This window comes from Grampus griseus (genome assembly GCF_964374135.1).
Source record: "Grampus griseus genome assembly, chromosome: 10".
Taxonomy (NCBI): domain Eukaryota; kingdom Metazoa; phylum Chordata; class Mammalia; order Artiodactyla; family Delphinidae; genus Grampus; species Grampus griseus.
In genome coordinates this window covers 26,902,815-26,928,979 of record NC_139004.1, presented here as the reverse complement: position 1 = coordinate 26,928,979, position 26,165 = coordinate 26,902,815, and the positions used below count along the sequence as shown (strand labels likewise).

Genomic DNA, 26,165 nt, shown 5'->3' with positions numbered 1-26,165 from the left:
AAAAGTGGTTAACACTACATTTTGTTGTTACATTTTACGAACAATTTTTATCATCCCAAAGAATGGTTTGTGTCCCTAGTGGCTCTGGGAACCCTTATGTTCTTATCCTCCAGTTTCAAAAATTATCCATGCATGAGGGCAGGAATTCCTTCTGTTCTGTTCACTATTTTTCTAACACCTCTATGTATATGTGAAAAATTACAAATTCACACTAATACCTCCAATTCCAATGCAACAACACAGGGTTTAATCCTGTATTCCTTCTTTCCATGTGTGTAAAGCCTTTCTCCAACAGTGAGAAACCTGGCTTCCATTATTTATAATTATTTATTTGTGTGTTCATAGGATATATAGTAGTTTCAGAATTACTAACCCATGTGTCTATGTTAAAAACAAACAAAACAAAATCTTATTCACTAGAGTTGAACATTTGTTTATATAAATATAGATGACATACAGTTCAAATATGACATTCAAACATTAGTTGAATTGATTCTTTTTTCCCACCCTTTATGGTGATTATTTGATCTATGTGCAAAACAGTTTATTTTATTCTTGTTTCTATTTCATTTTGGATTTTTCTGCCCACCCTTGTTGATTTTATTTTATTTTGAAGAGTATGTGAAACAAAATTCATAAGCTAAAACTATATAAAAAGAAATAGAGAAGTGTCACGCCCCACCCATTTTCTCCTAGCCTTTTGACACCCTCCATCCTGCCCAACCCATTCTCACCCACCCACTCTATATAACCAATCTCATTAGTTTCTGGTATACTTTTCCCATGTTTCATGTACATTTTGCATAAATGTGAAATTACATGTGTATTTTTGTATTTACTATTCTTTTTACACAAAAGGTAGGATATCAAACCAGTGCAGAAGAGAGCAAAATGTCAAAAAGCAAAAAGAGAATACAACTGATTCCTTTTTGTTATTGTTAAAATTTAATTTTTTAATTTTTAATTTTTGGCCATGCCACACAGCTTGTGGGATCTTAGTTCCCTGACCAGGGATCAACCCTGACCCCCTGCAGTGTCAGTGCAGGGTCCTAACCAATGGATTGCCAGGGAACTCCCAAAATTTAATTTTATAGGCAAATGTTTTCAGAAATTTTGCTCTGTCTAATCATATATCTGGGCTAGTCTAGCTGGGGTTATATATTAATATTATAAAATATGACTCAAGAATCACATACATGTTTTTCTTAGATAAATTCTTTATTTTAAAAGCTGTTTGCTTTTATTTAAAGAGGATGTCATAAGACAAAGGTAGATGTCAATCTTTGAATTCATTCTTTAAACATGTAAAAAATCTTGGAGTAGGAATGACAATGTTACAGTCTTTTTTTTTTTTCTTTTGGCATGTTGTTTCAGGAAACATGTAATTCTTTATTTTAATCCAAAGTTCTAGTGACTAAGTCCTGTGGTTGTACTACTTTCAAAATTCTCGACTTGATTCAGTTAATTAAATGTAAGGTGACAAATTTGTATCAGTCCAAAGTTGTTGTCATAGACTAGCTTACTTTTGTAAATCGTTGTATGAAAGAGATCTCTGTAAATATCCTGGAGAAAAAGGTTCCTTACTGTTTGGAATCAAATTTGTAACTAACATGCCTACAATTTCCCTCTTGGTATGTGTCAACTAAATGATGCAGATTTTCTCCACTTAGTCCTGCACAGTGCAAGTTGGGCATTTCAGTAAATTTTGCCTTCACATAGGCAAGTAGTCTTGCACTTTTCCTTGAGCAATTCATGTTCACAGCCAGCTGTTTTCTTCAAGGAATCACAGTTACTAAGGAGATCTTCATACACACAAGAATTGGCTGTAACAAAAACAGATGAGTTACCTCATTATCATTTTTCTCAGTAACGACAAAACAATCCACATATTCAAAGTGTATGAGTGGGTAAGATTGGACAAACAAGTCAGTGTCACTTACACCACAAGGGGCCTTTCACTTCTTGAGGGACATACAAGGTGACTTAGTTGAGATCACTGATTAATCCATCACTTTTTATTTTGAACTTGGTGACATGTTTCTAAAATGAATTGACCTATTTTTCTCCCTTAGCAAAGAGAGTAAAATGAAAATACCTACAGAATCTAATATGGGAGGAGCTACTACACACATAGAGCTATTTAAACTTAAATTATTTTAAGTTAGGCAAAATTAAAAATTTAGTTCCTTAATCTTACCAGCCACAGTGTTCAATGACCACATGTGACTAGTGGCTACTTGTAAGATACATGATGATAGAGAACATCCTTATCATTTCATCCTATTGGACACACTGCCTCAGACACCAATGCTTTCTCTTTCAGGAGAAAGTGATTCCAGTGGGAAGATAGAGAGGTAAAACAATGATAATATGCCTTCTTGCTTTCTAATGTTTCTTTTTTGGATGTTCTCCAGGGACCCCAAACCCAACAAATCTCAAACTAAACTCATCCTCTTACCCAAAATGGATCCAAGGTGACTATTCCCCTCCCACAATCCCAGGGGAATGGTTCCCTGACTACTCAGTCATTCAGGCCAGGAACTGAATCAATCTGAACTCCTTCTTTTCTACTTCTGACCAGCACCAACCAGCACTGGTAACAAACACTGGCTATTCTACTTCTTGTCTCTCAGCCCTGTCCATTGTTCTTCATTCATTTTCCCAGTATGAGGTCAAGACATTCAATTTCTTTTTAATCCATGTTTTTCAATAGTTTTCTTGCTGACTTCCATCCAATAGTTTCTATTTACCAGTGCTAGAAAGCTCTTTATCAAACATGATTCTGACCTTGTCACTCTTTTGCTGAAAACCTTTCAATTGAGTGCTTATTGCTAATAGGATAAATTCCAAGCTCCTTAGCTAATATAGCACTCAGCAGAGGTAGAAATATTCCAAGGTTTATTATTTTTTTTTTTGCCTTTTTGAACTCTTGTATTTTGACTTTTTTTTTTACATCTTTATTGAAGTATAATTGCTTTACAATGGTGTGTTAGTTTCTGCTTTATAACAAAGTGAATCAGTTATACATATACATATGTTCCCATATCTCTTCCCTCTTGCGTCTCCCTCCCTCCCACCCTCCTTATCCCAGCCCTCCAGGCGGTCACAAAGCGCTGAGCTGATCTCCCTGTGCTATGTGGCTGCTTCCCACTAGCTATCTACCTTACGTTTGGTAGTGTATATATGTCCATGCCACTCTTTCACTTCGTTCCAGCTTACCCTTCCCATTCCCCATATCCTCAAGTCCATTCTCTAGTAGGTCTGTGTCTTTATTCCTGTCTTACCCCTAGGTTCTTCATGACATTTTTTTTCTTAAATTCCATATATATGTGTTAGCATATGGTATTTGTCTTTCTCTTTCTGACTTACTTCACTCTGTATGACAGACTCTAGGTCTACCCACCTCATTACAAATAGCTCAATTTCGTTTCTTTTTATGGCTGAGTAATATTCCATTGTATATATGTGCCACATCTTCTTTATCCATACATCCGATGATGGACACTTAGGTTGTTTCCATCTCCTGGCTATTGTAAATAGAGCTGCAATGAACATTTTGATACATGACTCTTTTTGAATTATGTTTTTTTCAGGGTATATGCCCAGTAGTGGGATTGCTGGGTTGTATGGTAGTTCTATTTTTAGTTTCTTAAGGAACCTCCATACTGTTCTCCACAGTCACTGTATCAATTTACATTCCCACCAACAGTGCAAGAGGGTTCCCTTTTCTCCACATCCTCTCCAGCATTTACTGTTTCTAGATTTTTTGATGATGGCTATTCTGACTGGTATGAGATGATATCTCATTGTACTTTTGATTTGCATTTCTCTAATGATTAATGAAGTTGAGCATTCCTTCATGTGTTTGTTGGCAGTCTATATATCTTCTGTGGAGAAATGTCTGTTTAGGTCTTCTGCCCATTTTTGGATTGGGTTGTTTGTTTTTTTGTTATTGAGCTGCATGAGCTGCTTATAAATTTTGGAGATTAATCCTTTGTCATTTGCTTCATTTGCAAATATTTTCTCCCATTCTGAGGGTTGTCTTTTCGTCTTGTTTATGGTTTCCTTTGCTGTGCAAAAGCTTTGAAGTTTCATTAGGTCCCATTTGTTTATTTTTGTTTTTATTTCCATTTCTCTGGGAGGTGGGTCAGAAAGGATCTTGCTGTGATTTATGTCATAGAGTGTTCTGCCTATGTTTTCCTCTAAGAGTTTGATAGTTTCTGGCCTTACATTTAGGTCTTTAATCCATTTTGAGTTTATTTTTGTGTATGGTGTTAGGGAGTGATCTAATCTCATACTTTTACATGTAGCTGTCCAGTTTTCCCAGCACCACTTATTGAAGAGGCTCTCTTTCTCCACTGTACATTCCTGCCTCCTTTATCAAAGATAAGGTGACCATATGTACGTGGGTTTATCTCTGGGCTTTCTATCCTGTTCCATTGATCTATCTTTCTGTTTCTGTGCCAGTACCATACTGTCTTGATTACTGTAGCTTTGTAGTATAGTCTGAAGCCAGGGAGCCAGATTCCTCCAGCTCCATTTTTCGTTCTCAAGATTGCTTTGGCTATTCGGGGTCTTTTGTGTTTCCATACAAATTGTGAAATTTTTGTTCTAGTTCTGTGAAAAATACCAGTGGTAGTTTGATAGGGATTGCATTGAATCTGTACGTTGCTTTGGGTAGTAGAGTCATTTTCACAATGTTGATTCTTCCAATCCAAGAACATGGTATATCTCTCCATCTATTTGTATCATCTTTAATTTCTTTTATCAGTGTCTTATAATTTTCTGCATACAGGTCTTTTGTCTCCTTAGGTAGGTTTATTCCTAGATATTTTATTCTTTTTGTTGCAATGGTAAATGGGAGTGTTTTCTTGATTTCACTTTCAGATTTTTCATCATTAGCATATAGGAATGCCAGAGATTTCTGTGCATTAATGTTGTATCCTGCTACTTTACCAAATTCATTGATTAGCTCTAGTAGTTTTCTGGTAGCATCTTTAGGATTCTATATGTATAGTATCATGTCATCTACAAACAGTGACAGCTTTACTTCTTCTTTTCCGATTTGGATTCCTTTTATTTCCTTTTCTTCTCTGATTGCTGTGGCTAAAACTTCCAAAACTATATTGAATAAGAGTGGTGAGAGTGGGCAACCTTGTCTTGTTCCTGATCTTAGTGGAAATGCTTTCAGTTTTTCACCATTGAGGACGATGTTGGCTGTGGGTTTGTCCTATATGGCCTTTATTATGTTGAGAAAGTTCCCTCTATGCCTACTTTCTGGAGGGTTTTTATCATAAATGGGTGTTGAATTTTGTCAAAAGCTTTCTCTGCATCTATTGAGATGATCATATGGTTTTTCTCCTTCAATTTGTTAATATGGTTTATCACATTGTTTTGCATATATTGAAGAATCCTTGCATTCCTGGAATAAATCCAACTTGATCATGGTGTATGATCCTTTTAATGTGCTGTTGGATCCTATTTGCTAGTATTTTGTTGAGGATTTTTGCATCTATGTTCATCAGTGATATTGGCCTGTAGTTTTCTTTCTTTGTGACATCCTTGTCTGGTTTTGGTATCAAGGTGATGGTGGCCTCGTAGAATGAGTTTGGGAGTGTTCCTCCCTCTGCTATATTTTGGAAGAGTTTGAGAAGGATAGGTGTTAGTTCTTCTCTAAATGTTTGATAGAATTCACCTGTGAAGCCATCTGTTCCTGGGCGTTTGTTTGTTGGAAGATTTTTAATCACAGTTTCAATTTCAGTGCTTGTGATTGGTCTGTTCACATTTTCTATTTCTTCCTGGTTCAGTATCAGAATGTTGGGTTTTTCCAAGAATTTGTCCATTTCTTCCAGGTTGTCCATTTTATTGGCATAGAGTTGTTTGTAGTAATCTCTCATGATCTTTTGTATTTCTGCAGTTTCACTTGTTACTTCTCCTTTTTCATTTCTAATTCTATTGATTTGAGTCTTCTCCCTTTTTTTCTTGATGAGTCTGGCTAATCTATTTTGTTTATCTTCTCAAAGAACCAGCTTTTAGTTTTATTGATCTTTGCTATTGTTTCCTTCATTTCTTTTTCATTTACTTCTGATCTGAGTTTTATGTTTTCTTTCCTTCTGCTGACTTTGGGTTTTTTTTGTTCTTCTTTCTCTAATTGCTTTATGTGCAAGGTTAGGTTGTTTATTTGAGATGTTTCCTGTTTCTTAAGGTAGGATTGTATTGCTATAAACTTCCCTCTTAGAACTGCTTTTGCTGCATCCCATAGATTTTGGGTCGTTGTGTCTCCATTGTCATTTGTTTCTAGGTATTTTTAAATTTCCTCTTTGATTTCTTCAGTGATCACTTCGTTATTAAGTAGTGTATTGTTTAGCTTCCATGTGTTTGTATTTTTTACAGATCTTTTCCTGTAATTTATATCTAGTCTCGTAGCGTGGTCAGAAAGGATACTTGAAACAATTTCAATTTTCTTAAATTTACCAAGGCTTGACTTGTGACCCAAGATATGATCTATCCTAGAGAATGTTCCATGAGCACTTGAGAAAAATGTGTATTCTGTTGTTTTTGGGTGGAATGTCCTATAAATATCAATTAAGTCCATCTTGTTTAATGTATCATTTAAAGCTTGTGTTTCCTTATTTATTTTCATTTTGGATGATCTGTCCAGTGGTATAAGTGGGGTGTTAAAGTCCCCTACTATGAATGTATTACTGTCGATTTCCCCTTTTATGGCTATTAGTATTTGCCTTATGTATTGAGGTGCTCCTATGTTGGGTGCATAAATATTTACAATTGTTATATCTTCTTCTTGGATCGATCCCTTGATCATTATGTAATGTCCTTCTTTGTCTTTCTAATAGTCTTTATTTTAAAGTCTATTTTGTCTGTTATGAGCATTGCTACTCCAGCTTTCTTTTGGTTTCCATTTGCATGAAATATCTTTTTCCATCCCCTTACTTTCAGTCTGTATGTGTCTCTAGGTCTGAAGTGGGTCTCTTGTAGACAACAAATATATGGGTCTTGTTTTTGTATTCATTCAGCCAATCTGTGTCTTTTGGTGGGAGCATTTAATCCATTTACATTTAAGGTAATTATCGATATGTATGTTCCTATTCCCATTTTCTTAATTGTTTTGGGTTCGTTATTGGAGATCTTTTCCTTCTCTTGTGTTTCTTGCCTAGAGAAGTTCCTTTAGCAGTTGTTGTAAAGCTGGTTTGGTGGTGCTGAACTCTCTCAGCTTTTGCTTGTCTGTAAACGTTTTAATTTCTCCATCAAATCTGAATGAAATCCTTGCTGGGTAGAGTAATCTTGGTTGCAGGTTTTTCTCCTTCATCACTTTAAATATGTCCTGCCAGTCCCTTCTGGCTTGCAGAGTTTCTGCTGAAAGATCAGCTGTTAACCTTATGGGGATTCCCTTGTGTGTTATTTGTTGTTTTTCCCTTGCTGCTTTTAATATGTTTTCTTTGTATTTAATTTTTGACAGTTTGATTAATATGTGTCTTGGCATATTTCTCCTTGGATTTATCCTGTATGGGACTCTCTGTGCTTCCTGGACTTGATTAACTATTTCCTTTCCCATATTCGGGAAGTTTTCAACTATAATCTTTTCAAATATTTTCTCAGTCCCTTTTTCTCTTCTTCTTCTGGAACCCCTATAATTCAAATGTTGGTGTGTTTAATATTGTCCCAGAGGTCTTTGAGACTGTCCTCAGTTCTTTTCATTCTTTTTTCTTTATTCTGCTCTGCAGTACTTATTTCCACTCTTTTATCTTCCAGGTCACTTATCCGTTCTTCTGCCTCAGTTATTCTGCTATTGATCCTATCTAGAGTATTTTTAATTTCATCTATTGTGTTGTTCATCATTGTTTGTTTCATCTTTAGTTCTTCTAGTTCCTTGTTAAATGTTTGTTGCATTTTGTCCATTCTATTTCCAAGATTTTGGATCATCTTTACTATCATTGTTCTGAATTCTTTTTCAGGTAGACTGCCTATTTCCTCTTCATTTGTTAGGTCTGGTGGGTTTTTATCTTGCTCCTTCATCTGCTGTGTGTTTTTCTGTCTTCTCATTTTGCTTATCTTACTGTGTTTGGGGTCTCCTTTTTGCAGGCTGCAGGTTCGTAGTTCCCGTTGTTTTTGGTGTCTGTCCCCAGTGGCTAAGGTTTGTTCAGTCGATGGTGTAGGCTTCCTGGTGGAGGGGACTAGTGCCTGTGTTCTGGTGGATGAGGCTGGATCTTGTCTTTCTGGTGGGCAGGTGCACGTCTGGTGGTGTGTTTTGGGGTGTCTGTGGACTTATTATGATTTTAGGCAGCCTCTCTGGTAATGGGTGGGGTTGTGTTCCTGTCTTGCTAGTTGTTTGGCATAGGATGTCCAGCACTGTAGCTTGCTGGTCATTGAGTGAAGCTGGGTGCTGGTGTTGAGATGGAGATCTCTGGGAATTTTCACCATTTGATATTATGTGGAGCTGGGAGGTCTCTTGTGGACCACTGCCCTGAAGTTGGCTCTCCCACCTCAGAGGCACAGCACTGACTCCTGACTGCAGCACCAAGAGCCTTTCATCCGCACGGCTCAGAATAAAAGGAAGAAAAGGAGAAAGAAAGAATTAGTACAATTAGAAAGAAAGAAAGAAAGAAAGGAGGGAGGGAGGGAGGAAGGAAGGAAGGAAGGAAGGAAGGAGGGAAGGATGGGAAAAAAGAAAGAAGATAAAGTAAAATAAAATAAAGTAAGATAAAGTATAATAAAGTTATTAAAATAAAAAAATAATTATTAAGAAAAAAAACAACGGACGGATAGAACCCTAGGACAAATGGTGGAAGCAAAGCTATACAGATATAATCTCACACAGAAGCATACACATACACACTCACAAAAAGAGGAAAAGGGGAAAAAATCATAAATCTTGCTCTCAAAATCCACCTCCTCAATTTGGGATGATTCGTTTTCTATTCATGTATTCCACAGATGCAGGTACCTCAAGTTGATTGTGGAGCTTTAATCCGCTGCTTCTGCGGCAGCTGGGAGAGATTTCCCTTTCTCTTCTTTCTTCTCACAGCTCCCGGGGCTCAGCTTTGGATTTGGCCCCGCCTCTGCGTGTAGGTCGCTGGCTCAGGCCCGGGGGGGAGGGAGGGGCACTGCGTGCGGGGCGGGCCTGCGGCGGCAGACGCCACCGTGACGTTGCACGAGCCTGAGGCGCTCCGGGCGTTCTCCCCGGGAAGTTGTCCCTGGATCCCGGGGCCCTGACGGTGGCGGGCTGCACAGGCTCCCCGGAAGGGGAGTGTGGGTAGTAACCTGTGCTCGCACACAGGCTTCTTGGTGGCGGCAGCAGCAGCCTTAGCGTCTCATGCCCGTCTCTGGGTTGCGCTCTTTTAGGCGCGGCTCGCGCCCGTCTCTGGAGCTCCTTTAAGCAGCGCTCTTAATCGTCTCTCCTCGCGGACCAGGAAACAAAGAGGAAAGAAAAAGTCTCTTGCCTCCTCGGCAGGTCCAGAGTTTTCCCCGGACTCCCTCCCGGCTAGCCGTGGTGCATTAACCCCCTGCAGGCTGTGTTCACGCCGCCAACCCCAGTCCTCTCCCGGTGCTCCGACTGAAGCCTAAGCCTCAACTCCAAGCCTCGCCCGCCCCGGCAGGTGAGCAGACAAGCCTCTCTGGCTGGTGAGTGCCGGTCGGCCCTGATCCTCTGTGCGGGAATCTCTCCCCTTTTCTCTCCGCACCCCTGTTGCTGTGCTCTCCTACGCGGCTCCGAAGCTTCCCCCCTCCGCCACCCGCAGTCTCCGCCCGCGAAGGGGCTTCCTAGTGTGTGGAAACTTTTTCTCCTTCACAGCTCCCTCCCACTGGTGCAGGTCCCGTCCCTATCCTTTTGTCTCTGTTTATTCTCTTTTCTTTTCCCTACCCAGGTACGTGGGGGGTTTCTTGCCTTTTGGGAAGCCTTAGGTCTTCTGCCAGCGTTCAGTAGGTGTTCTGTGGGAGTTGTTCCACGTGTAGATGTATTTCTGGTGTATCCGTGGGGAGGAAGATGATCTCCACGTCTTACTCTTCCGCCATCTTCCCGGAAGCCTATTCCATGTTTTTTTAGCTGATTTTTTTCCTTTAGTTAATTTATAGTTTTGACATCATGAATATTCTGAATTATAGCTCTATAATTCAGTAAGAAAGAATACTGACTAAAGGTGAATGCATTTGAAAGGTAAAAGTCTCAGGGAATGAGTCAACTCTATTGTTCATAATAATTTTTTTTTTTTTTTTGTGGTACGCGAGCCTCTCTGTGTTGTGGCCTCTCCCGTTGCGGAGCATAGGCTCCGGACATGCAGGCTCAGCGGCCATGGCTCACGGGCCCAGCCGCTCCGCGGCATGTGAGATCCTCCCAGACGGGGGCACGAACCCGCGTCCCCTGCATCGGCAGGCAGATTCTCAACCACGGCGCCACCAGGGAAGCCCCATAATAATTTTAATAAAAATATCCCAACTATAAAAAACCAATAGCTATTTTTACTTCAGATCATGACAACTTTAGAAATGACACATATGACATTTTATTCCCTCCTTTTGCAACAATATCTTTATGGATTCTATGAACCCATATCATATACAGGTTGGACTTTGTCATTAAAAGTGTGCACAAAACCATGAGTAAATTATAGGGCAAGTGATCATTTATTATGTTAATCACCATGCTTCCAATTATACTTTAGAAAAAAATGCAGTAATCAGCATGAGGAACTCATTTGCACAAAAGAAACATTAAGTTTGCCTGTATAGACTGAGACACAATGTGGTCTCACATCCTTAGATTTATACATTTTTATGCTTTCAAAATACTACCTTTGGTGTAATGACATTAACGTTGATGAAATTATCAGAAGCATGAATGTATAGTTTTTTTTTTTTTTTTTCAGTATGTGGGCCTCTCACTGTCGTGGCCTCTCCCGTTGTGGAACTCAGGCTCCGGACGCGCAGGCTCAGTGGCCATGGCTCACGGGCCTAGCTGCTCCTCGGCATGTGGGATCTTCCCGGACCGGGGCACGAACCCGTGTCCCCTGCATCGGCAGGCGGACTCCCAACCACTGCGCCACCAGGTAAGCCCCGAATGTATAGTTATTAATGAGCTCTGCGAGGTCACAGAAACAAATGGATGCTAGATGTTTCATTATCTTATATATGGTAATATAGGCATACCTCATTGTATTGCATTTCACTTTACGGTACTTTGCAGATATTGTGTTTTTTACAATTGAAGGTTTGTGGCAACCCTACATTGAGCAAGCCTGTTGGTGCAATTTTTCCAAAAGCATTATTTTTAATTTAATGTACATTGTTTTTTTTTAGACATAATACCATTGCACACTTCATAGACTACAGTATAGTGTAAACATAGCTTTCATGTGCACTGGGAAACCAAAACTTTGTGTGACTCGCTTAATAGCCATATTTTCTTTCTTTCAGTGATCTGTAACAACGTCTCTGAGGTATGCCTGTATTCTTTTCATTACAGAGAATATGTAGGTTATTGAAATGTGTAAAATGTTTACTTAAACACACTCTGTTGGGTAATCTTTTTGTCTTGGCATAAAGATGTTATTTAAATTGGTTACTTTGGGAGATTTCTTTATCCATAAAAAGAAAATTAAACATCAATTCTTGATTATAATAGCAAGTTAATCACTTCAAACTTACCGCATAGTCCACTGTCACAGTTATCAGGGCAACTGGCACAAGGTGTTCCTTGTTGTTAAGGGGTACTCTTTTTACTCACATTATTACCACTGTAATGTAAAATACACACTGTCAAATATTTTTCACTTTACTGTTTAGTTGCCAAGGGCAACATCAATCACTAAATATATATAAGTATATATGTAACGTTTTTAGTTCTGTTAACAAAACTGAGGGGAATTCCCTGGCGGTCCAATGGCTAGGATTCTGGGCTTTCACTGCTGTGGTCCCAGGTTCGACCCCTTAGGTCGGGGAACTAAGATCCCACAAGCCGCACCACCAGGCCAAAAAAAAAAAAACAACGACAAAACAAAACTGAAAAATTACAATTCTCCACATGTAATTTACATAACATCCAAATTAAGAAAATACTTCACACACATCGACCCATCTCCTTGACTCTACTTCTTCAGGCTGGGCAGCTACACTGGCATAACTAGTCTAAAGCATCCAGATAACTTCTTTGCAGCAATACACTTTTCATCTCCCGGTAGACTTGGTCAGATTGGTAAGGCCGTGCCCCGCAGAGAGCTGGCTAGGGATAAATATATCACTTTGAGAGACGGGGAAAGATCCTGGGGGCAGGAGGTTGCAGTATGAAAAAGAATACTCAATGTTGCAATATAATTTTATATTTGAAAGAGGATAAATACCCTAATTCCTCTAATATGAACTAGGGACAGTAAAGCTCCAATATATATATATTTTAATTTCGAGATGGCATTGTGCTATTTAAGTAGTTTGTGGTGCGTGTATTTGTGGGTCAGGGAGAGCTGGGGAAGGTTTATGAATTTCCAGAGGTAGTGCGTGAGAGATTTTTATGTTTACCGAAAAAGGAACGTGAGAGTAAAAAGTTTTGATAAACGCCAATAGCCTGGGTGTAGTCAATTACAGTGACTAACTTGTAACTCATCGATGATGATTATCCTATTGGCTGTTAAATTTATCTAATTCATCGGAAAATACATGAGAATGCAAATCTCAGTAGTGTCAAGGGAGCCAAGGGCCCAAAGTGATGTATTTGAATCTGTCTTCCTGCACAGAACATGGCTGTCCATGTGGTAGCCTTGGAAGGGCTTGGAAAGATTGTGACGTAGACACAAAAGTGTTCTGGAGGTTCTGTCACTCCCGCTTTCCTCATTATTCACTTCAGCTCTCACTCCAGATGCCTGGTTCCCGATGCCTCCCCTCTCACAGCCAGGCAGTGAGTTTGGATGCATTTTCCAAGGGTCTATCAATTTTTTTATTAAGTTATACTTGACACACAATATTCTATTAGTTTCACGTGTACAACATAGTGGTTTGATATTTTTATACATTATGAAATCACCACAGTAATTCCAGTTACCATCTGTACATCTCTTGTGGTTTGATGGATTCCTTTAGTGTTAGCTTTGGACTTCTTTTTCATTATTTTTTGTGTATCCATTGTAGGTTTTTATTTTGTACTTAACATGAGGTTCATATATATCAGTCTGTAGCTATAGCTGTTTTAAGCTGATAGTCACTTAAGTTCGAAGGCTTTCTAAAAGCACTAAATTTTTACTACCCCCATCTGTTTTATGATTTTTATGTCATATTTTACATTTTTTTACCTTGTGTAGTCCTTCACTACTTGTTGCAGTTACAACTGATAGTAGCACTTTTGTCTTTTAAACTTCATACTAGCTTTTTAAGTGGCTGATCCACTGCCATTACTATATATTTGCCTTTACCAGTGAGATTTATTCTTTCATATGTGTTTTCTGTTTCTAGTTGTGGCCTTTGCTTTTCTGCTTAAAGAAGACCCTTTAACATTTCTTGTAAGGCCAGTCTAGTGATGATGAACTTTTTTAGTTTTGTTTGTCTGGGAAACTCTTTATCTATCCTTCAATTCTGAATGATAACCTTGCTGAACAGAATATTCCAGGTTGTAAGCTTTTTTTGTTTTTGTTTTTTCAGAACTTTAAATATATCCTACCACTCCCTTCCAGCCTATAAAGTTTCTCCTGGAAACCAGCTGATAGTCTTATGGGGTTTCTCTTTTGTGTGATTAGTTGTTTTTCTCTTGTTGCCTTAAAAATTTCCTCTTTAACTTTTGCCATTTTAATTATGTCTTGGTATAACTCTAGGTTCATCTTGTTCGGGACTCTCTTAGCTTCCTGTACCTGGATGTCTGTTTCCTTTTTCAGGTTAGGGAAGGTTTCAGGCATTATTTTTTTAAAATGTTTTCTGTTCCTTTCTCTCTCTTATCTTCCTGGGATCCCTAGCTGTTGGTAGCTTGCTGTTGTCCCAGAGGTACCTTAAACTCTCCTCATTTAAAAAAAATTCTTTCTTCTTTTTGCTGTTCTCATTGGGTGATTTTTCACTATTCTATCTTCCAGATTGCTTATCTGTTCTTCTGTATCATATAATCTGCTATTGATTCTCTTGAGTGTGTTTTTTATTTCAGTTCCTATATTCTTCATTTCTGATTGGTTCTTTTAGTTTTTAAGTCTTTGCTGAAATTCTTATTGTGTTCTTCCATTATTCTCCCTAGTTCAGTGAGCATCCTGTAACCATTTCTTTGAACTCTATCAGGTAAATTACTTATCTCCATTTCATTAGAGTTTTTTCCTGTGGTTATATTCTGTTCTTTCATTTGGAACATATTCCTGTCTCCTCATTTTGTTTGAATTTTGTTTTTATTATTATTTTAAAAAAATTTTTTATTGGAGTATAGTTGCTAAATTTTGGGGTTTTGTCTATGATTTAGGCTAAACAGCTACCGCTCTTGGTCTTGAAGGAGTGGCCTTGTGTAAGAGCATCCCCTGTGACTGCTTGTGACTGGTGGCTTTAGCAGACCAGCTTGAGCTGGAATGGGCCAGGCTAGAGGAAGTCCCTGGGGAGCACTGTGCTTACGGCTGCCTTGGTGGGATGGCTAGGGCTGCAGCTGGGGAAGGTGTGCACTGGGGGGACTCCCAGGGGGACCAAACAATGGTGCTCACTGGTGCCTTCGACTCTGGGGAGGGCTCCAGCAGTTCCCTGTTCATTTGGAAGAAGCTCTCAGGTTAACAGATGGATTTTCCTTCTGTATAGTCTGAATGCTTTTTAAATTGCTGGGGTATTTTTTGCTGTGTCCCAGGGCAGGTGAGTCTGTTCTCAAGCCCCTCAGCTATATGCCTCCTACTGCAGATCACTAAAATGGGGGTGGGGTTCCCATGGATACAGTGTCTCCATCTTTCCTACTAATTTCTATGTGGTCCTTCTATCTGCAGAAGCTGTTAAATCAACTTCGGGGGCAATTTCTTTATATGTAGGTGTAGATTCAGTGTGTGCATGGGAGGAGGTGAGCTCAGGGTCTTCCTAGGCCCGTGTTGTCCTTCCCCAAATGACCTATCTATTCTTTCTACTAAACTCTAATAGCTGTTTTCAGGAAAATGACTTTGGAGGTCATATTTCTCAAACTGGAGACCCATATCCCTGGGTCATCTATAGTATCAAATAAATCCTATATGAGGCTTGGTTTGGGGCCTCCCTGCCTGTAGTGGTAAAGAACTTCAAATTTTAAAAGAAATTAAGACTAGCAGATATGTTGAGGTTAGGTTTTTAGTTTATCCATAGGATTTGTTGTGGAGAACTTAAAACGTTTTGCTTAATGAAAGAGCATGTTTCCTGTTACAAATAAAGACTGTAAGGAATTGTTCATTATGGAGTTTTTGGTGAAAACTTCTGAGAAACAAAAGCTTAAGATGTTTCCTTTTTCTGGACTCTAACATATATTAAAGATCTCTTGAAAAACCTTGGAGACCCAGAAGAATGAATCATTTCTAATGATAATAACATATATGGTTTTCAAGATAAGTAAGAATAGGAACGTTTCAGCAGAAAGGGCTGAAATCACAATTTACTATCCCTTATTTTCCACTCCACTACTGCCTCTTGCTTAAGCATCAAGCTTCCACCCACCTAGGGTGTGAAATTAGTGAGAACTGATGACATCAAGTCTAGAGAAATGCATACTACACGTGCCCAGAGAATAACCTTGAGCCCTGGGGAAAGGCAATTGAGAGAAAAGACATGGCTTCATAATTGAGGAAAGAGAGTTTCAGATTTTACTCTTGGAAATGAGAACTTGGTCTCTTCTCTGATAAGTTGAATGTATCTTACCTTAAGCAGTATTTCCAAAGGTTTATCCCTTCTCTTTATTAAAATATGCTTTTTTATTTTGATTGGGTAAATGTAAGATTATTTTAAAATATTAAATTGCCGATGGAATTATTGGTATTAAACTTTAAAGTATATACTTACGCAGGACAGTACTGGCAAACATAGTAGTATTTTAGACTCTCCTGATTGGGACAGTAGGCAATTCCACATCCAACACGGAAAGATGAGTACCAAACAAGCTACAAATGCATAAGGAAATATGTAAGAGTACATTAAGGAAGAGGGGAAAATACTGGGAAAACAAATAATAGCAAATGTAAAAAAAAAAGTGATTCTTGGCACTTCCTTGGTGGTGCAGTGGTTAGGAACCCATCTGCCAATGCAGGGGACACGGGTTCCATCCCTGGTCCCGGAGGATCCCACATGCCTCGGGGCAACTAAGCCCACGTGCCGCGACTACTGAGCCCGCATGCTACAACTACTGAAGCCCGCGTGCCTAGAGCCCGTGCTCCACAACAAGAGAATCCACTGCAATGAGAAGGCCGCACACTGCAGTGAAGAGTAGCCCCCGCTCACGACAACTAGAGAAAGCCTGCGCGCACCAGCAAAGACCCAACGCAGCCAAATATTTAAAAAGAAAGAAAAAAAAGTGACTCATAGTTTGTAACCGTATACCTTATGGAAATATTTAAACTACTGAAACAAAGTCACAAACTTTAAAAATATTAAATTTCGTGTATCCATTTATAATGTTGGAAAAGTACAGAGTGTACTTCCCTGCCAAGAATTTTGCAGCCCATGAAAAAAAAAATGACAGTTTTAGATGAAATACCAGCCAAATGCCAGGACTCTATTATTCTCAAGCCCTTCCCCCAGATTGAACATTGGTGTTGGTCATCATTTGGAGAAGCTTTCTCTGTTAGAGCATCTGTGGCAGAAGTTTTTCATTTGTTCTGGTTACCTGGGTATAATGTCCAACAATTGCACTGGAGCTCTTTGGTCCTGCACCGTAGACAAAATTGTGGTGTTCTTCAAACCAGCTTTGGATTGCATCTGACCAGGCAGTAGGGTCACTTGACATGTAGGGATTCTCACCACGTTTTGTACCTAAGTGTGAACAGATCATTCATGAAGAAAACAAAAAAGCATGCCGTGGCAAGAGAAGTCAACTACATGAACACAAGGATGTTGCCCTTCAAACTCAGTGCCTGTATTTGCTAACTGTTAATACATGAAAAAGATGCTTCCATTCCTTATCAACTGTAAAGCTGAATAGAAGACAGATCTACCTAGCCCACTGGGCTGGCCACAATATGCAAACTCTGAATAGCTTGAGAAGAATTTATTCTAACAAGGACCTACTGTATAGCACAGGGAACTATACTCAATATCTTGTAATAACCTATAATGGAAGTGAATGTAAAATATATATATATATGTATATTTGAATCACCTTGCTGTACACCTGAAGCTATCACAACATTGTAAATTAACTATATTTCAATAAAAATCAAAACCAAACCAAACCAAACAAAATCCTCCTCCCTGTGGATTGTCAAAGATGCATTCTTTTTCATGCTAAATTCTTCACAGGTATAATGTGTGTGCTCTCAGCTTTGTATTGTTAGCTTACGAAAGGCAACAACCAAATTTTATTTTTTCTCTCCTCTTACCCACCCTCAGCAGAGATTTTTCACACATAGGAGCCAGAATAAATATTTATGATTATGAATTTGCATAAACTTTGAAAAAAAAAAGGTTTACGGGCAGTCTTTAAGAGTCCCAATCAAGAGTCAACTGACATCAGGAAGGTGTTCAAAACTTGTAGCTCTTCCCTTAGTCCATGAGTCATAATGTCACAATGTGACATTATAGTTATATAATGTTATATAACTTACAGTTATAACTCTCTGAGGAGAGTTATATATAACTTACAGTTATATTATAACTGTATATTATAACTTCCAGTTATATTATAACTCTCTGAGGAGTCATAATGTCTCCTCAGAGAGTTAGGCAGGAAGGACCTTGCAGAGGGTGACATCAGCAGAATGGTGAGGTAGGAAGCCCTGGACTCTCCTTTCCCCAATACACACACTGATTCAGCAACAATTCATGAACAAATTGCCCTTGTCAGAAATCCAAAAACAAAACTAAAGGCTTCCTGACCCTGAGGGATATGAAACCAGACTCACTGAAGCCTCTAGGGAGATTGGAAAACCCTCTGGCGAGAATCCCTACCCTCAGCTCCGTGCTATACAATCAGGAAGAGACCCTCTAACTCCCAGCTTCTCCCAGGGGAGGGAAAGAGTTGGCTCATGTGTCCAGCAACCCAACGTTTCCAAGGGGACGCCCCAGAGGGCTGGCTTCTGTCTTGCTAGTCTTGGAGGTGGTGAGTGGAGATGGTGTTTGGGCTGCTAGACACCATAACTCCTCCCTCTGGCTCAGCACAGAGCAAGCAAATGAAAAATCCTTTCATTTTTTTCCTTTCTTCCGTGGGAGTTGATCAGTGTGTCCAGTGGTCCAGTTTCTCTGGGGCTACCCAAAGAACTGGCATCTTTCTTGCCAGTCCTGGAGCGCAATCTTGTTCCCTGGGGGAGAACTGAGATGGCAGTTTGGATTGGTAGATGCCATAGCCCTTCTCCCCAGCTCAGCACAGAGCAAGCCGACAAAAACCTCAGCTGCCTGCTTCTCCCTGGGGAGGGAAGAAGCTGGTTTGGTCATCTGATGCCACACATTTTCCAGAGGCTGCCTGAAGGACTGGCTCCTGACTTGCCTGTTTTGGAATGCTATCAAGACCTAGCATAAACTCACTGCCTGCGGCTAGTGAGAACAGAGACAGATATTTGGGCTGGCAGTTGCCATAGCCTCCCTTCCTGGTTCAGCACAGAGTGAACAAACAAAATACTCCAGCTCTTAGCCTCTCCCTGGGGAGGGAAAGAATTGGATGGACTGTCAGAGATCCATCTTTTCTGGGGGCTGCCTGAGGAAACGACTTAAGAATCTTTCTTGAGCAAGATGGACTTGAACAGCATTTCTCCAAAAAAGATGTACAAATGACCAACAGGTATATGAAAAGGTGCTCAGTGTCACTAATCATCAGAAAAAAGGCAGATCAAAACCACAATGAGATATAACCTTACACCTGTCAGGATGTCTGTTCTCAAAAAACAAAAGACAGCAAGAGAAATTGGAATTCTTGTACGCTGTTGGTGAGAATAAAACATAGGTAGCTGTTGTAGGCAACAGTAGGGAGGTTCCTCAAAAAATTGAAAGTAGAGCTACCAAATGATCCAGCAATTCCACTTCTGAGTATTTATCCAAAAGAATTGAAGTCAAGATCTTGAAGAGATATTTACATTCTCATGTTCACTGCAGCACTATTCATGATAGCCAAAATGTGGAAATGACCTAAATGTCCATCAGCAGATGAACGGATAAACAAAATGTGGTATATACACACAATGGAATATCATCCATCCTTAGAAAAGAAGGAAATTCTGCAACATGCAGCAACATGAATGAACCTTGAGGATATTTTGCTAAGTGAAATAAGCTAGTCACAGAAAACGAGTGCCTGATTCTATCAGTATGAAGTATCTCAAATAGTCAAATTCATAGAATCAAAGAGTGGAATGGTGGCTGCTGGGCTGGGGGGAAGGAGGAATGGGGAGTTACTAATCAATGGGCATAAACTTTCTGGTAAGCAAGATAATTTCTAGATATCTGATGGACAGCATGGCACCTACAATCAACAATATTGTATCGTACACTTAAACATTTCTTGAGAGGGTAGATTTCATGTTAAGTGTTCTTAGCAGCATAAAATTTTTTAAAAACTAAAAAAAAAAAAAAAAAAAAAGGTGTTCTTACCACAGTAAAATTAATTTAAAGAAGAAAGAAGTGCCTTGAGGTCCAGAAACGTTACCCTTTTCAGCCCTCTCTTAATATTTACGTTTTGGTGACTTGAAATATAATGTTTACGTGCTGCTTAAAGAAAGTATAAAGTGTTTTTGGATATCTCCTTTAATAAGGAAAGACAGAAACTTAGAAACTAACAGTAGACTTGGATCTTTAAGACCATTTTCCACTGAAAATGAACACAGTCGCCTCCTGTTGTAATTTCATCATAATGTTTGCATCAACAATATAAACAAGAACAATTCTACTGAAATAACAGGTAAGTTATTCACTACCTTTAAATTGGGCTTACCTATGTGTATATCATGCTTGAAAATGTAAAACATTTTATGTAAGGTTTGTGAATACAAGTTTTTTTTCTCTCATGGCTTTTATGATCCTTGGTAAGATACGTCTTCAAGTTTTTTTGAGTCTAATATATTATTCTATGCATTATAGGTACACAGTCTGTACAAAATACTTGACAATTTGTTATCAAAACTTTAAAAAATGAATCAACACACCCAAAATATTCATCCTGATTAAAAAAAGCTTAAATATTTTTAGAGTAAAATTCAGGAACAGTTCAACATATTTTAACACATTTTGTGAATGCAAAATAATCTGATTTCAAAACACCATACAGCTACACAATATCACAAAAAGGGCAAAGGGTGAGAAATCAGGAAGCCTGGTTAACTTTCCAGTATATGATACTCCTACCAGTTGTGTTCTTGCATAATTCATTCCTTCCACATCCTTTTTAATCTTTAAAATCGGGAAAATGATTATGCATGACCTGTTCACCATGAGCTGATCAAGAGGAACAAATGAGATGCTGCTTAAGAAATAATTTGCATAATGTAAATAATCAACAAGCATGAAATAGTACTTATCGTATCTCTCTCTATACAGATACTTTAATTTTAAAAGTACAGCCATATAAGCAACATTTATTCACAAAGTCTTCTGAATACAATGCTCCAGAATGGTCTGTCCTATTTTATTTGCCTAATATTTTATTTGCTCATTTATTCAACAAACATTGACTCATTTACATACTGGTCTTCCGGTCATCTGGATTACTGTGTTCTAAAGTGCACTTGTTTGCCCACTTCTGAGCATTTGCTGTTGCTTCTCTGCTCCATTCCTAAATGTCACAAGAAAAACAAAATACACAAAGATTCAACTCCAATGAAGTATATGCTTTAAAATCTGATTGGTAGGCTGATTTGCATTACTTTAAAACTTCTGTAGATGTATTATCTAATTGTCATTGGTATTAAAGTACCTTTTTGTTTGTGTGTATGTGTGTGCGTGTGTCTTTATCTGTCCCAGTGCCAGTTTCCACACAAAGACAAGTCCACAGGTATGTCTAACAAGAGAAATACCTAATACATTATCTGACTATGATAGCATAGCAGCCGCACCTAAGATTTTTAATAATGTTGCTGCTCTAAATACTAACATGTGAGATAGTCTGACTATATTTCAGTAGTAATAAGCTGACCTAGTTTATTGCCAATTCCATTTGTAGCCCACTGTGTCCACATGGGAGATGTCCAGCTTTTATGGACTATTCCCTGGGAAATGGGCTGTTATTTTCCCTAAATGGCATTGATCCTGAAGGATCGACTAGGGAAGATAGTGAACCAAAAATGTAACACCTTCATATTTGATGTCTGAAGATCTGGCTTCTAAATTCTGCCTTCCCAGCTTAAGAGCCCTGTAATCTTGACAAGTTATTTAACCATTATAAAGGAAAATTCATTTCTGCCCTGCCCATGACAGAGCTAAATGAAGTAGAAAAATAGAGACAGAACTTTGTAAGCCACAAGAGTCTTAAGAGATGCCAGTTAGCTGCCTGCTCTTACCACTGCTGGTTCACACCACTTTATTTATATTTTTGCTTCTTACCATCTTTAGCATGTTGCTGGCAGGTGGAGAGACTGATTTCCTTAGTTCATTGTGTTTATTTACAATCTCTCTTTGGACTTGCGTTTGAATGGTTAACAGCGCAGTGAAGGATGGATCCTACAGGGAAATAAAATTAGGATTTTTTTTTAAACATTTTTGAAAATTGCACTTAAGAGTGAATAAGTTAATTCAGGGGCTCTGAGATGACTTTACAAAGTGTTCAGTTCAAGCCACTATGAGTTGTTAAGCACTGTCAATGAACTGAACCAAGGCAATGACAAATAGGAAAAAAGTAGTTTGAAGTTTTGAGAATGGGAATGGAATTCATGACATGACAAATTAAAAACTCCTCTGAGGCCGCAAATGCCAATTTCTAGTTTCAAGGGAACTCTCAGTGTGATTTTTCTAGACATACAAGTGATAATGTTTTATATTTTATAATATTGTGTACAAAGGTATACAATAAGAACATGAAGGCAGATTCATCCACATTCAATCAGGCTGCAGCAGTGGGGTAAGAGCGGACCTCAAGACTCATCCTAGACTTTAAGGGGAACTTTGACCTGACATGGTATCTGTTTTTAGAGAAAGAATATATTTAGAATGTATTTAGAGAAAGAATGTTGAGGTTCAGTTGAAGTGCATTCAGTATTCCAGTAAAATGATTCTACCTGTTTTATTTTTTTAACATCTTTATTGGAGTATAATTGCTTTACATTGTTGTGTTAGTTGCTGCTGTACAACAAAGTGAATCAGCTAAATGTATACATATATCCCCATATTCCCCCCCCCCTTGCATCTCCCTCCCACCCTCCCTATTCCACCCCTCTAGGTGGTCACAAAGCACAGAGCTGATCTCCCTGTGCTGTGGGGCTGCTTCTCACTAGCTAACTGTTTTACATTTGGTAGTGTGTATATGTCCATGCCACTCTCTCACTTCGTCCCAGCTTACCATTCTCCCTCCCTGTGTCCTCAAGTCCATTCTCTATGTCTGTGTCTTTATTCCTGTCCTGCCCCTAGGTTCTTCAGAACCATTTTTTTTTTAGATTCCATATATATATGTGTTAGCATACGGTATTTGTTTTTCTCTTTCTGACTTCACTCTGTATGACAGACTCTAGGTCCATTCACCTCATTACAAATAACTCAATTTCGTTTCTTTTATGGGTGAGTAATATTCCATTGTATATATGTGCCACATCTTCTTTATCCATTCATCTGTTAATGGACACTTAGGTTCCTTCCATGTCCTGGCTATTGTAAATAGAGCTGCAATGAACATTGTGGTACATGTCTCTTTTTGAATTATAGTTTTTTTAGGGTATATGCCCAGTAATGGGATTGCTGGGTCATATGGTAGTTCTATTTTTAGTTTTTTAAGGAACCTCCATACTGTTCTCCATAGTGGCTGTATCAATTTACATTCCCACCAACAGTGCAAGAGGGTTCCCTTTTCTTCACACCCTCTCCAGCATTTATTGTTTCTAGATTTTTTGATGATGGCCATTCTGACTGGTGTGGGGTGATATCTCATTGCAATTTTGATTTGCATTTCTCTAATGATTAGTGATGTTGAGCATCCTTTCATGTGTTTGTTGGCAATCTGTATATCTTCTTTGGAGAAATGTCTATTTAGGTCTTCTGCCTATTTTTGGATTGGGCTCTTTGTTTTTTTGATATTGAGCTGCATGAGCTGCTTGTAAATTTTGGAAACTAATCCTTTGTTAGTTGTTTCATCTGCAAATATTTTCTCCCATTCTGAGGGTTGTCTTTTCATCTTTTTATGGTTTCCTTTGCTGTGCAAAAGCTTTGAAGTTTCATTAGGTCCCATTTGTTTATTTTTGTTTACATTTCCATTTCTGTAGGAGGTGGGTCAAAAAGGATCTTGCTGTGATTTATGTCAAAGAGTGTTCTTATTATGTTTTCCTCTAAGAGTTTTATAGTGTCTGGTGTTACACTTAGGTCTTTAATCCATTTTGAGTTTATTTTTGTGTATGGTGTTAGGGAGTGCTCTAATTTCTTTCTTTTACATGTAGCTGTCCAGTTTTCCCAGCACCACTTATTGAAGAGGCTGTCTTTTCTGCATTGTATATTCTTGCCTCTTTTATCAAAGATAAGGTGACCATATATGCGTGGGTTTCTCTCTTGGCTTTGTACCCTGTTCCATTGATCTATATTTCTGTTTTTGTGCCAGTACCATACTGTCTTGATTACTGTAGCTTTGTAGTATAGTCTGAAGTCAGGGAGCTTGATTCCTCCAGCTCTGTTTTTCTTTCTCAAGATTGCTTTGGCTATTTGGGGTCTTTTGTGTTTCCATACAAACTGTGCAGTTTTTGTTCTAGTTCTGTGAAAAATGCCATTGGTAGTTTGATAGGGATTGCATTGAATCTGTAGATTGCTTTGGGTAGTAGAGTCATTTTCACAATTTTGATTCTTCCAATCCAAGAACATGGTATATCTCTCCATCTGTTTGTACCATCTCTCATTTCTTTCATCAGTGTCTTATAGTTTTCTGCATACAGGTCTTTTGTCTCCTTAGGTAGGTTTATTCCTAGATATTTTATTCTTTTTGTTGCAATGGCAAATGGGAGTGTTTCCTTAATTTCTCTTTCAGATTTTTCATCATTAGTGTATAGGAATGCAGGAGATTTCTGTGCATTAATTTTGTATCCTGCTACTTTACCAAATTCATTCATTAGCTCTAGTAGTTTTCTGGTAGCATCTTTAGGATTCTCTATGCATGGTATCACGTCATCAGCAAACAGTAACAGTTCTACCTCTTTTCTGATCCGGATTCCTTTTGTTTCTTTTTCTTCTCTGACTGCTATGGCTAAAACTTCCAAAACTATGTTGAATAATTGTGATGAGAGTGGGCAACCTGTCTTGTTCCTGATCTTAGTGGAAATGGTTTCAGTTTTTCACCATTGAGGACGATGTTGGCTGTGGGTGATTCTACCTGTTATAGGTAGATTTTATAGGGTCGCTCAAAAGACCCCATTAAAAAAATCTCCAAGGCCATTTGGAAGGAGCAAAGTCATCCAGTGAATGGACTATTGCTGACTTTGTTCCTTTTAGAAACAGAAATATAATTGATAAGGTATTAAATCAGTTGCTGATATTTTTGGTGTATATTTGTGTGTGTGTGTGTGTGTGTGTGTGTGTGTGTGTGTGTGTGTGTGTGTGTGTGTGTGTGTGTGTGTGTGTGTGTGTGTGTTGGGGGGGATAGATCCTAAACCTGGAGGTGGAGTAGGGTGTGTGAATTGCTCCCACAAGGTCTAGCAATTTGATAGCCTAAATTTACACAAAAGGCTGATGTTACATGAGCAAGATTTTTTTTTAAATCAATTTATTTTTTTAAAATTTTTGGCTGTGTTGGGTCTCCATTGCACTGTGCAGGCTTCTCATTGTTGTGGATTCTCTTGTTGCGGAGCTCGGGCTCTAGGCCTGCGGGCTTCAGTAGTTGTGGCACGCGGGCTTAGTTTCTCTGCGGCATGTGGGATCGTCCCGGATGAACCCGTGTCCCCTGCATTGGCAGGCAGATTCTTAACCACTGTGCCACCAGGGAAGTCCCAGCATGAGTAAGACTTTGAAGTGTAAGTCTGAATAGACAGGGTCCTTGGTTGACCTTCCCCTGACACCTTGGAATAAGTCATTCTCTGCTCCCCCAATACTGAGTCCCCTTCAGAGCTCTGCAAATACTGTGAACATAGGTCTGACCACATTTTATCACCATGATCACATTGCGTCCATTTCTCCTGCGTACTTATACATCCCTAAGGACAGGGGCCAATACTGAATGAAAAATAAATCCAATGGCACGTGTCTTTATAAGAGACGCAAGAGGAGAAGGTGATGTGAAGATGGAGGCAGAGATTCCAGTGATGTAGCCACAAGCCAAGGATTGGTGGAAGCCACCAGAAGCTGGGAGAGGACCATGGAACAGACTCCCTCCTAGATCCTCCAGAGGGAGCATGGCCCTGCTGATACCTTGATTTCAGACTTCTGGTCTCCAGAACTGTGAGAGAATAAATTTCTATTGGGCTAAGCCACCAAACTTGTGTTAATTTCCTACAACAGCCCTAGGGACCTAATGCATTAATTTTCCAAAATATCATGTACTCCATGTAAAAATAATGCAATATTTTTCTTTTTTTGTACTAAATCTTTGAAATCTGGTGTGTAATTTATACTACCTACAGCACATCTTGTTTTGGAAAAGCCACATTTCAAGTCTTTAATAGCCATGTGTGACAGATAGCTGCTGTACTGGACTGCTCATCCTTGAACTTTCATCTAGATAATTACGTTAAGTGCTCTGAGCTACCAAGGAGTGCTCTGTGATGTACTAGACACTCTCATTACTTCCGCTCTCAAAGTGCCTTGCCATCCCACAGAGCTGCCTGGATAGCTCTGGAAAGATTTTTCCACTTTAACCTTACCTTTGCTTTGGTGGGGAAAGATGGTAGCAGCACAGTAGCCAGAAACAGCACAACTGGGAGTGAAGCCATTGCTAGGAAGTAAGT

General features: G+C 39.0%; 1 protein-coding gene across 1 annotated transcript; it reads right to left on the bottom strand.

The window, feature by feature from the left end:
* Positions 1-1,695: 1,695 nt before the first annotated feature.
* CRISP2 (cysteine rich secretory protein 2) lies at positions 1,696-26,165 on the bottom strand (the record flags this gene model as incomplete). The annotated part of the gene is given in 8 exon segments (XM_082663827.1): positions 1,696-1,823; positions 11,659-11,713; positions 11,717-11,747; positions 15,967-16,064; positions 16,787-16,932; positions 20,788-20,875; positions 21,643-21,759; positions 26,082-26,165. Coding segments are annotated over 8 exon segments (732 nt in total). The 5' UTR covers positions 26,151-26,165.